At 56.9% G+C, this 12128-nt stretch overlaps 1 protein-coding gene across 6 annotated transcripts in view; it reads left to right on the forward strand.

Annotated features, from left to right (window-relative positions):
* ZMIZ1 (zinc finger MIZ-type containing 1) overlaps positions 1-12128 on the forward strand; it is a 233733-nt gene that overhangs the window by 192721 nt on the left and 28884 nt on the right. For all 6 annotated transcript variants that reach the window (XM_042907519.1, XM_042907513.1, XM_042907518.1 and 3 more), the window contains one exon: positions 5215-5359. In XM_042907519.1, coding sequence (XP_042763453.1) covers positions 5215-5359 — 145 coding nt within the window. The remainder of the gene's footprint in view (positions 1-5214; positions 5360-12128) is intronic.

The following is a 12128-nucleotide window of genomic DNA, read 5'->3' on the forward strand; positions in this document are numbered from 1 at the left end:
AGGTGCCTCCCGTTGTCATGCACACCAATATTTATGTCCCACTAGGAAGGAAGTCCTACCACTAATCACAGCACAATATGACATCGACTGTAAGACACATGCTGTGGCAGATGGCCCTAGTTTAGGTCCATGGCAGGTCTGGAGTGGGAATCTGGTGTCCCTGTGGCTCCCTGGGTAAGTTGCAGAGAGTCGAGTGCAGGCAGTGGGACCGAGAACTCAGCTGTCACGTCATCCCCTGGCTGGAGTCCCCTCTCCTGTCCACTGACCCTCAGGGCTGCTGCTTCCCCTGTGGTGTGGCCATCAGGAACTTGGCTGCTGAAGACTAGGGCCTAAGATAGGGCCAGGTGAGGTGTCCGAGTCTGGGTGTTGGGTTGCTCTGGACCCCAAGGAACCCCTCAGATGGCTGCTGTTGGGCTAGGGGTCCCGTGGTGGATCCCAGGGAAGCCCAAATTCCTCCCTTTCAGGGCTAAAGGCACCTTTCCAGTGGCTGAAGCAAAGGCAGAGCCGCCTCTAAGGGAGGACTTGATTTTTGCATCCTGTGTCTCCGGCGAAGCAGGGCACATGATATTGTCCTCACTTTGCCCCTTGGCACCCACCTCAGCGGCTCAGGAGGGAGGCAGGAGGAAGGGGCCACTCCACAGAGCCTGCAGCCAGCTAGGTAGGCATCATCTGCTCCAGGGCCTGGGACTTACAGATGCCCTGCAGCCACCCCAGCCCCTGTGCACTTCTGGAACCGCATTCCTCTTCAGTTCATTTGACTCTGTTGTATGGCCCCAAGTGGCCGGAGACACCGAGGCCCCCATCCTGTTGGTCACTCATCTACCAATGGGTCAGTGATGCCCATTGTCATCGTCGCAAACACGTGGCTAGTACCTACTAGGGCCTGATGGTAACTCAGCTCATCCTTACAACTACCCTATGAGGTGGGGAGTAGAATACCACCACCCCATTTTAGAGATGGGAAAACTGAGGCACAGGAAGATTAGGCAACTTGCTCAAGGTGTCACGTGGGTGGTAAAGACTGAGCTGGGATCAGGTTTCATGGACTGGTTCCAAAGTCAGTGCCTCACCAGCTCCCCCAGGGCTATGTGGTGGGTGTGGGATGCAGGGGCTGCTCTTCTGGGACTACTGTGGGTTACAGGGTTCCTTTGTTCCCTTGCCCACCCTCCCTCCCCTTCTGGCTTCTGCTCGGACAGCCTTATAGTTGGTTGGCAACACTAATCATAGCTCACATCCATTCTCTGAGGCAGGCAGCCCCCGTTAAGCCCATTTCACAGATCGGGAAACTGGGTCTCCGAGCCACGAAGCAGCCTGTGTGAAATCTCACGGTGGCAGGACATGAGCCAAGTACTGTCACCTGTGGGACTACAGGGCCAGGGCACCTAGCCCCCACTTCCCGTGGCCTGCCTACCATTGTCCCTGCCCTCTCTTAGGGCAGCGGGGGCACTGGTGCCCTTGGGGCTGCCTTGACACCTCCTGGAGGGGGCTGGGATGGCCTCCTCCCATTCTCAAGGCGCTTTCCTGCCAGTGGGAACAGGGAGCATCTGCAGACCCTCACCTGCTCTCCAGAGACCACACATGGTGCCTTCTGGGCCTCCATGCTTATTACACCAGACACTGTTTTCAGCACTTTGTAGGGGTTAGTGTCATTTACATGTCACAACAGCCCTCCAAGGAGTGAGCATTGCCATCAATGCCTACTTAACAGGTAAGGAAACTGAGGCCCAGAGAGCTCGTATGATTTGCCCAAGGTCATGTAGCTCTAAGGGGTGGAACCCAGACTGTCCGGGTGAGTGGTCCTCCCAGGACCTGCCAGAGGGCTGGCCGCGGTGGCTGTCTACACAGTAGGAGGGGCCCCTGAGATGTGGAAGGCTGGTATCCCCTCCCGAAACTCTTCCCATTGCGGGCACCCTCATGCACTCTGCACCACACCTTCCGGTCCCTCCCACCCCATGCGGGGACTCTTCATGCCTGGCATCCCTCCCGAGTCCCAGAGCCTGTGCTCAGTGGTCCCTTTTCCTTTCCCACCGCAGAGAGTGCCCAGAGGAGAGACACAGGGCCAGAGAGACATGCAGGCGGGGCTGGCCCGTCAGAGCACACACACTCAGCTCGGCCCAGATGCACGCACACAGGCAGTGCACATCCAGACACACCCCACCCTGCTGGGCTGTCTCTCTGTCCCTGTGTGATCCCCTACCTGCCTCTGTCCGTCAGTCCTCCAGGGTCTCTGACGGTGCCCAGACTCCCTCTTTGGCTGCACATTCCCACATGTCGTCGTGAACCGGCATTTGCCCCAGAACAGCTTGCGTTGGCTTGCACCATGAGAGAGCACACACTGTGCCCGTGCAGCCGCCACCATGTGTCTGCCAGTGTGGCCTCTGTGCTCACCGGCTGCTCAGGCCGAGGGGGTGAAGGGTGCTGCCTCCCTCGCTCCCTGCCCTTTGCCTCCTGATTGTAGGAACGTGGCTGTCCTGGCATCTGTGTGATACCGTGACTGCCTAATGCACATGTCACATCTGCTCACAGCGTTCCCGACTCTTCACAGCCAGGCTCTGCTATGCCACCGGCTCACTTTTATTCCCGTAACGGAAAACCACTCCACGAGACAAGGGCTGTCCTTGAGCAAGCAGGGGGGTGGCCCGTGACATTGCAGGAGAGCTCCTGCGTGGCGTGGTGCCCCCCGGGAAGGGTGAGGGCTGGGAGGCGCGGCCACGGGCAGCGGGCAGCACCATCTGTGGCCATCCTTTGTGCTGGCAGCCGAGCAGTCCCTCCGTCGCTGCGATCCTGCAGGCCTCGTGCTTGGCGTGCAAATGAGTTTCCAGATGCCCAGTGCCCGCCCCCTCCCCCCCACCACACACACACACAAGAAGCAGTAACTAGGGGCTTAGGAGAAGAATGGAGCAATCTGGAAATTCATTTCTGTTTGTTCCAACCTCTCTGAATAGGCTGCCTCCCCCTCCAGCTGCGGCAGATGTGTGCTGAATGCCCGCTTTAGGGGCGCTTTGCCCTGGTTCTGGGCAGACACACGCCAGGGTAGGGGCCTCCCTGTGCAGGTGGTGGCAAGATGAGCCTCACAAAGAGGGCCAGGACATATCTCTTAAGACCTAGCTGCCCCCCCCCCCCAGCAGCCCCTCCTGGAGGCAGAAACAGGTGCTCTCCTGGCCGAGGGCACAGGCTGCTTTTCAGCCCACACTTTCCTCCTTGACCGGATGTCTTCAGGCCCTGCACCAGCAGAGCAGACAAACCCAGCAAGCCGGGAGGGCCCGTCACCGCCCCGCCCTGTTCCCTGCAAGAACCGCTGCCCTTCTCTTGTCCTTGAGCCCCCAGCAGGTCCCTGGTAACCGGTGGACCTTGCTCCCGGGCAGCCTCAGCAGGACGGCATGTGCAGGGTTCTCCGGCTGGTCCTAGTGGCTGGCCCCTGGCCCCTGCCCGCCTGGGGAGGAGCGGGAAAGAACCCCTAGCCCCCCACTACTGATCAAGCTTACGCGGGCCATGAGAAGGGGCAGAGTGTGACATGACTTCAGGGGGTCCCTGGCCCTGCCTTTCGGGTTTTCGGGCTAATGGGGCACTCTCCCCGGGGTCTGGGCAGTTTGAGGCGACAGCCCTGTGCAACCCCTCCAGGCAGGGCTTTGTGCCTCAAGGTTTTGTTTTTTTTTTTCCCCCAGTGCCAGCTGAACGTGGCAACGGGCATGATTTGCACGTGGCCTGAGGGGTTCCTCACTGAACTGGCAGGGCTGGAGACCACAGCCACTTGGTGTCTGCCTCCTGAAGGGTTTCATCCGCTCCCCCACATTTTGGTTCAGGCTTGGGCTTCCCCACTGGGGTGTGGGGCAGGGGACACACCATCTGTGCCTCTGCCCGTCTAGGCGTGGTTACTGTGAGCGAGGGCCTTCACCTGCCTGAGCTCAGTCTGCTCATCTGTAGAATGGGGATAACAGCTGGCATTCTGGATCATGCAGGGCAGGTTTGAACAGAAGGGCGCGGAAGCATGTTGTACAGCATCTAGATGGGAGAGCCTGGAAATGAGGGAGCGGGCTCTGCACCCAGCCAAGTGGCTGAGCTGAGCCGTCCTGGTTCCAAAGGCCCCCGGCTGCCTGGCGGGGCTACTTCCGTAGCCATCAGACAGACCAGTCCGGCTGAAGTACTCATGGCAGGAGGGGGCCAAGGTGTGGTCGCCCCTTTTTGCTCCCACGCAATCGTCTCAGCAGTTTTCCCGTCTACCCCTCACCACAGCCCTGGGAGGAAGGCAGGGCAGGAGTCGTTATCCCTCTTCCTCTGCAAGCAAATGGAGGGCCAGAGAGGGTCTCCGAGCTCCGTGGGTTCACACGGCAAGGTGGTGACAGCCCGGCCTTCCGGACTCCCTCATGCTCTTTGGAAGACCTGGCCAGACAGACTGAGCCTAAGCTGCTTTTGGCCCCTGGTGGTTACCTCAGGCCGGTGGAAGATGATTCCCCAGCACCCCGTTAACTTCAGCTGCTTTTCTCTCTGTGTTTAATGTCTCTAAGCCTGGGCGTGGAGGGTCCTCCTGTGCTTCTGCCCTTGCTGCCCCCTCACACGCTCTAGCTTAGCCCCCACCCGTGGGCCGCCCTCTGCCCTGGAAATCCTTCGTTCTCCAAAGCGTGGGTGCCCAGCACACAGGGGCCAGCCGCTGGGCTGACTGGAAGGATGGGCACTTCTGCGGGGAGTTCTTCCAGGGAGGACCCTGCAGGCACTGCTGGGATCCTCACTAGGCTCCAGGAAGGCTCTGGATTCCTTGTGAAGTTTTCCCCGCCTGCCCTACCTCTGGGGAGGGGGAGAAGCCATGTCGGGCTGCTTGTCCAGAGGCTTCGCTGAGAAGTCTGGGGGTGGGCCGGCAGGCCCTTCCTAAGCTCGCCCCACACAGGGTCTGTGCGTGGCTCCCTCCCTTGCTTCGGGGGTGTGACCCCTGACGTCTCCTCCGTCATGTCCGGTCTCTCCTCTTTGCCGCCTCTGGGCTTGTCCTTCTCAAAGAGGTAGCCGTTGAAATGCGCCCCCCTCTGCTGCCCTCCTCCAGCATCAGGAGCCTTTTAGCCCTTCCTTCGGGGTGTTAGTCCCGCTGTACAGGTGAGGAGGCTTAGTGGCTCTCCCAGTGTCACACGAAGGTGGGAGCACCCAGTGTGGGCCCGCGACGGGGGTGTGGGCGTGGCAGGAGGAGGTGGCCGCGGGGCCCGCTGACCATCCTGTCCTTCCTCGTAGCCCTGCTGTCCTCCTGGTGCGAGGAGCTCGGCCGCCTGCTGCTTCTCCGACATCAGAAGAGCCGCCAGAGCGACGCCCCCGGGAAACTCCCCATGCAGCCTCCCCTCAACTCCATGAGCTCCATGAAACCCACTCTGTCGCACAGGTGAGTGGGCACGTGCCTCCAGGGGTGGGCGCTGGGCAGCCAGCCCTCAGGCCCCGACGTGCCCTTGGAAGAGCCCCTCAGGTGGCAGGACTGGGGTGGGGGCCTCTGAGCAGCCGTGAGGACATTCCCTGTTTTCTCAAATGCCGCTGTTCTTTAAATCCGTGTGGGTGAGCGCCGTTTCTCCAGCGTGACAACGGAGGCTGCAAGCGCTGGTCTTACCCAGCCTGACTGCTTTGTCCCTTCAGTGGAGGGCCGTCTCTTCTTGAGGTTCTAGACTCTGGGCTGAAAGGTAACCATCCTGAGCCCAGGGTCTTCCCCCTTTTCCTGAGCGAGATGTTGGGCAAACCCGGAGACACCCGGGGCCCAGAAGGGGCTCGAGAACGTCACAGAGCTGATGGTCCCACCGGCAGATGGATGGGGACAGAGCGAGCCCAGGCCGACCATGCAGGAGCTGAGTGAGGCTGGGCTGTTAGTGCAGGGGTGGGGCCACCAGAAGCCCAGGGACACAGGTGGGAACGGTGTGGTGGAGGCCATCAGGCACTGAGGAACTGGCCGGTCTGCCCTGCACCGGCCTCAGAAGGCGTGTGGGCTCGGGCCCAGCAAGTCCTGTGGCTAAGTGTTCCGCAGGTGCCTTGCTGAGCTGGGCACGCCCTCGCCCAGTTCTCTGCCGGCCGAGCAACAGACCCGCCACGCTGTCTGCTTTTCCTCTGCGGGTCCCGCCAACGAGCGCGTTTCGGGGTGAGGTGCATTTGCAGTCAGAGCTAGGCTCCCGTTCGTGACCCAGCCCGACCGAGGCACCCGCGACCCAGAGCACCCCGCAGGAGACCTGGCTCACACCGTTGAGGCACTGCCACGGACGCAGGCACTGGCCACACTCCACAAATTGAATTGGAGACTGTTGATTCTCAGAGCCCCAGGGGAGCTCCTTAGGTCCAGCACCCTGCCCAGACAGGACGGCCCCAACACGTGGTTCCCTACCTCTGCCAGAAGCACTTTATAGGACGGCAAGCCCGTCACCACTGCCTCACCGCACCCTCAGCCCGACCTGTGACCACTCAGACTCAGGACAGCCCCCCTTCTGTGCGTGTTTCCTGGTGGGTGGTACCCTGTTGGCATTTGGGCCAGGGCATTTTTTCATGGTGCAGGACTTTGCAGGGCATTTAACATCTCGGTCCCTGCCCACTCGGTTCTTCTACTGCCCCCTCTCCCGCCCCCACGGTGCTTAAGTACCTTCACACAGTCTTGGGGCCAAGGGTATCACCTGTGGCTAAGAAGCACTGCTCTAGAGAGACAAAACCCACCTCTGGCCTTCCTCCCCTCACCCTGGCTCAGCAAAAAGCCACAGGTCTTGTCCGTCTGAGCAGCTGCCAGCCACTGTGCACTAGGTGGGGCTGAATGCAGCCTAAACTACCCAGCTCACATTTACCCTTCTTTTAGTCTGTTCCCACTCTGCCCCGCCAGACTCATCCTGCCTCTTGTTGCCTCACACGTCCTGTCCTTCCAGCCTGTCCCCCTCCAATTGGGCCAGGGCCCTGCAGCCCCGCTTAGAGGCCTGCCTCAGACCTGCTTGGCCATGACCGTTCAGGCCACGGGGCGCCGTGGATCTGGACCCCGGCCAGGCCTTTGCCAGGCTGTTGCTGAGCTGAGCTGCCAGCATGAGAATGTCCCGTCCTGGAGTTCACCAGATGAGGGATGTCTGTGCTCCAGGGGCTGCATCTCGCTAGTTGGGGAAGTAAGACCAGTGAGGCGACTTGAGAACTGCCAGATCCAGGCAGGGTTAGGGTTCGGTGACAGGTCGGCCTGGCCTTGGGGTTCCAAAGGAGGAAAATGGCTGTCAAGAGGCTGCCCAGACGACATGGGCCTTGGTCTTCAAGGGTTTGATCTGAGAGCTGGGCAGATGCCTTCTAGGAGTTTGAACTGGCTTTCCCTCAGTGGGCCGAAGAGCCACTGGCTGGTTACCCAGTGCCCTGCCACCTGTACCACTGGTTCAGCTCCCTGTATGTGCTCACAGAATGATGGAGAATGCAAAACAGCAGCCTCTCAGAGATGGGAGAGCCCTGTGCCCTGGAAGGTTTCACGGAGAAGTGATGGATGACCAGCTGCTTCCGTGGAATGTGGCCTCCTTAACATAACACTTCTTTCTGAGACTGGTTGGTCTCTACTCGTAGCTTCATGAATTTCCCAGGAAATTCCCATGAGGGGCATCACCTTTTAAGTTCTCATGTAATTTCCAAAACCAGAAGGAAAGAAAGTTGAAGAGAAAGTCAAGTATTTTCACAGAAAGGAAACTTTTCTGACCATCCTCCTCCACAAGTGTATTGAGTGACGTGGGGACAGAAGCCCCTCTTGCCTTATAATTAAGGAGACCCTAACCCAGGTGAGCTTGAGGACCCTGTGATGTCCAGGATTTGGTGTTTGAGATGTGTGGCTGTTTGAAAACTCAGGGGTCCTTGTCTGTAGGCTCTGAGGACAAGTAAATAAAAGGGTGAGGGAGCCTTGGAAGCCTGAAGCCCCAGGCTCTCTCTGGGGAACTGTGTGACTGTCGCATGGTCACAGCCATTTACATTTTTGTTCTAATGTTTGTTTATTTTTGACGTGGGAGAGGGGCAGAGAGAGAAGGAGACACAGAACCCAAAGCAGACTGCAGGCTCCAAGCTGTCAGCACAGAGCCTGACGTAGAACTCAGACCCACAAACCGTGAGATCATGACCTGAGCCGAAGTCGGACGCTTGACCGACTGAGCCAGCCAGGCGCCCCGTCGTGGACATTCAGAGGAAAGGTTACATGGAGGTTGGTGCCATAGCACCAGGCTGGGAGTTGGGGCCCGTGACCCCTCGAGCCGATAGGCACATGGTGGCACTCGTTGCCACGCAGGCCCCAGGCATCAGAAAGGGCCAGCCGACGGCAGCCCCGTGGCAGTTGCTGAGGGTGACGGTGTCAGGAGGAGTGTCGGGTGCCCGCACGTTTGGGGAGGGCTTTGTGGTCTGTGGAGCAGTCAATGGGCCGTCTTAGAGTCTGGTCCTGATGAGCGAGCTGTAGGTAGGTGTGTGCTCTCCACTTTACAGGGATGTGCAGAGCTTCGGGCGGGAGAAGGAGGGCCGGGAGAGGCCAGCCCAGGGCGGCATGGGGCCTCGGGCCCACGGTCCTGCAGCTAGACCCCTTCACAGTCCCCGCAGCGGCCCAGACTTGTTGCCGGCAGACGTTTCTGCCTTCTTCTTGCTCATGAGTGGTTAAAAAAGCCATTTGTGATTAGCACATTGTCCATATGCAAATCAGTGCTGCAGAAGTAATTAAAAGCCTAATACATCTTGTTTACACTCTTCGTTTAATTACAGCCAGAGCCCGCTAGAGCTGGGGAACACTCCGGAATCAAGGGGTGCTGCCCTTCTTCCAGGAGAGGGGTTTGCGGCACCCCCAGAAGAGAGGTGCCTGGGTGCGGCCCCGGTGCTCCCCTCGGTGCGGCAGGTTGGGGCACAGGCCCTGAGCCAGGCTGCGGGAGGCGAGCTGCTGCCCTGGCATCTTCCAGCTGGGGAACTTTGGGCAGCTCTGTAACCTCTCTGTGCCTCAGTTTCCTCATCTGTAGCACTAGAATAACAGCAGTGCAGGACTTGGAATGTGCTTGCCGCCGGGCCTGGCACACAAGATGTCCCACAGGCCAGTCATTATTCCCCCAGCCCTCCGCTCGGTGCCGGCAGACTCTGGCGCTCTCACTCTTGTCAGCTGACGAAGAAGGAATCATTCAGAGCTGACCCCTGGTGTTCTCCTTTCCTTGGTCACATCACACTACCTTCACCGCCTTCATTGTTAGCTGCTTTTGTGTAGCCGTACCCAAAGCTCAGAGGGTAACAGGCCCTTCTTGCCCCCAGAAAATTAAAAAAAGACAGAGAAAGCGAGGAAGAAAGCAAGAAAGCAAGAAAAGCAAGCAAGGAAAGAAAGGAAGAGAGAGAAAGAAAGAAAGAAAGAAAGAAAGAAAGAAAGAAAGAAAGAAAGAAAAGCAAGGAAAGAAAGAAAGAAAGAAAGAAAGAAAGAAAGAAAGAAAGAAAGAAAGAAAAGAAGGAAAAAAGAAAAAGAAAGAAAGAAAGAAAGAAAGAAAGAAAGAAAGAAAGAAAGAAAGAAATGAAAGGGGGATTGAAGGACCCATAAATCCTGCTCCATCGGTTCCAGATTGCTAAGATACAGGATCTTTTCCTTTCCCCCTTCCTATTGATAAAATTTAAAACCCTGTAATATGCAGTTAGCGACGCATTTCCCTCTATGTTTCACCACAGGGAGGAAAGGAAGCGGCCCGAGTCGTTGTGATGATAGAGAGCAGTGTTAATGGTCCCCCTAAATTAAAGAGGGTGGGAGCTTCAGCTCCTCACTGGCTTGGTGTTTCATTAATGGTAACTCTACAGCCTTGCATGGAGACGGGACCAATATAGCCAGATCAGGGAAATTAATTAGGGTCTGACAATACCCTTAATAGGAATTCGTTATTTCTCCCAAATAAAGTGGCTGTTAGAAATGCAAGGGAAGAAATAACTCAGCCCTCCCCTCCTCTTCCCTCCATGAATGTCTGTGTAGACACTGCCACAGGAGGTACCCGGGAGCCAGGAATCATCACTCCCTCTTGCTGGGCTTTACTCATTTTCTCACATTTAGCAAACATCAGTCAGTGCCCATGGAGCTGCCAAACAGACATGTAAATCGTCTACTATAACTGCAGCGTGAAAAGCTCTTTCATGTGACAAAAAGAGCTGAGGGAATAGAGGAAAACGTCCTTGCTTCTGCTTAAGAGAATCACAAAAGGGAGTATCCAGGCTGGGCTTTGAAGTATAGGTAGGAGTTCACTAGAAACAGGAAGGCAGAGGGACACTGAAGCAAAGCCTCAGAGGCTCAGAAAACGAACAGGAATGATGATAACACTCCCTCTCATCGATAGCATTTCTGCAGAACTTCTAAGCACCATCATTGTATGAGCAAGTAAGCATGGGTGCCTACCTACATGCAGTCAGGCTGGAGAAACAGAGAGGAGAGCGTATGTACAATTTAGCAGGGACTCTGTGCCAGGCACTGTGCCGAACTTGTATTCGTATGTTTCATCTTAGGAGAGCGTTCATCCCATTTTACAGATGAGGAAGGTGAGCTGCCTTAAGTTCAAGTTGATGCAAATTGTCGGTAGCAGAACCCAGGTTTGACCCTATAAAGAGTCTAGGTTTAGAGCCCAGAAACTTAGTCTCTGTACCACAGGGCCTCCCTCTGCCATTTGCGTATTAGCCTCAGAAATGTTTGGTTGGAGTCCCTGAATATCTGCCAGGATACTTGGTGCGGGCCAAAGCTAATGATTTGATGGATAGAGTGTTTTTTCCTGGGTCACTGTTTGGGTTTTCTCTGCAGCCTGTCTCTCAGACCAAACTTTACAGGCCCTCTGTCCCTTCATGCTGGGCAGCTTCCCTGAGAATCCTCAGGAAGCTGTGCCCCTTGGAATTCTCAGGGACTGCGAGATGTCCCTCATAGCGTGTCATAGCTGCCCTCACATTATCCCCATCTTCCAGCAGGGAGGAGCCATCTTCCCCGATCCTTAGCTCCCCGAGACAGTGGGGCGTGGTCAGACCCATCTGGCAGTCTTGCCCTGGACAAACTCTGGGACCCTGTGAGCCTCAGCTCCTAAGAGATGCATCTGTCGAGCCCACGTTAAAGGGAATGTGTTCTCGGGTGAAAGTCCCTTCACACAGTTCCTTGCTTCTAGAAGCCACGCGATAAATCATAACAACGACAGCAACAGCCAGCAGTTTTTAGGTGCCTGCGTTATGCCAGATGTGGCCATTGTGCCTTAGACGTGTGAGCTCGTGTAATCCTCGTGACAGCCTTCTGAGAGAAGTACTAGTATCCCCATTTTACAGACAAGGACACTGAGGCATAAAGAGAGTAAGGAGCTGCTTCATTAGCTTCCCTCTGTCCCTCTCCCCAGAGGGCAGGACCTCTCACTTCCTGGGTGCCGGTGCCCGTGGGGTCACAAACGCACTGTGAGTGGTCAGCAATCGGAATTAAGGAATGGGCGCCGTTTTCCCTTCTCAGGCATCCCTCTGAGGAGAGTGTGGAGAGGTGGGCTTTCTCTCTGGTTAGCAAAGGCTTTCTGAGCCCTATAGGTTTGAAGACATCATGCCAGGCACAGGTAGCCTAACTCAGGACTCCTGGGGCAGAAGGAAAAAGGCAGGAGGGCTCTCATTTGGGCCCCCAGTCGGGCCCTAGGAATGCGAGGAACAAGTAGAGCTCAGGCCAATGGATGCGGCAAGGGCTTCCTGAAGGAGGTGGCCTTTGGAAGAGGAGCCTGGGAAGGACGAGTCGCATTTTTTTCAGGGTGAGGATACAGCATCCCAGACCGGGAAGAGGCACAGAGATGGGAAAGCGCCTGTCCCCGTATTAGGGAGCTTTTGGCAGGCAGAGCCCTGCTGAGATTCCAAGTGGCTTCTGGGACTGCTGTCTCTCTGGGTGGATTGGATTCTTAGGGCAGTTTTGGCTGGGCTAGACTGCAGCTGGGGGAGCTGTGGCATGAAACCAGGCCGTGCTGGATTGAGGGCCAACAGAAGGAGGCAGGATTCCTAAGAGTGGGATTCTCTCAGCTCCAGGAGCCCTGGCCTCCCTTTGAATTGCAACCAGGTATGGGTAAGAGGAGAGAGTGGTTCCCGACCTGGGCTGAACTTATCTGCAGGTTAAATAGTATTTGCCGGAGGAAGGAAGAGTCTCAGAACTACACAGCCCTACACAGGCCTTCTAGGCCTCTTCTTCA

Source organism: Panthera leo, chromosome D2 (genome assembly GCF_018350215.1).
Source record: "Panthera leo isolate Ple1 chromosome D2, P.leo_Ple1_pat1.1, whole genome shotgun sequence".
In the NCBI taxonomy this organism is placed as follows: domain Eukaryota; kingdom Metazoa; phylum Chordata; class Mammalia; order Carnivora; family Felidae; genus Panthera; species Panthera leo.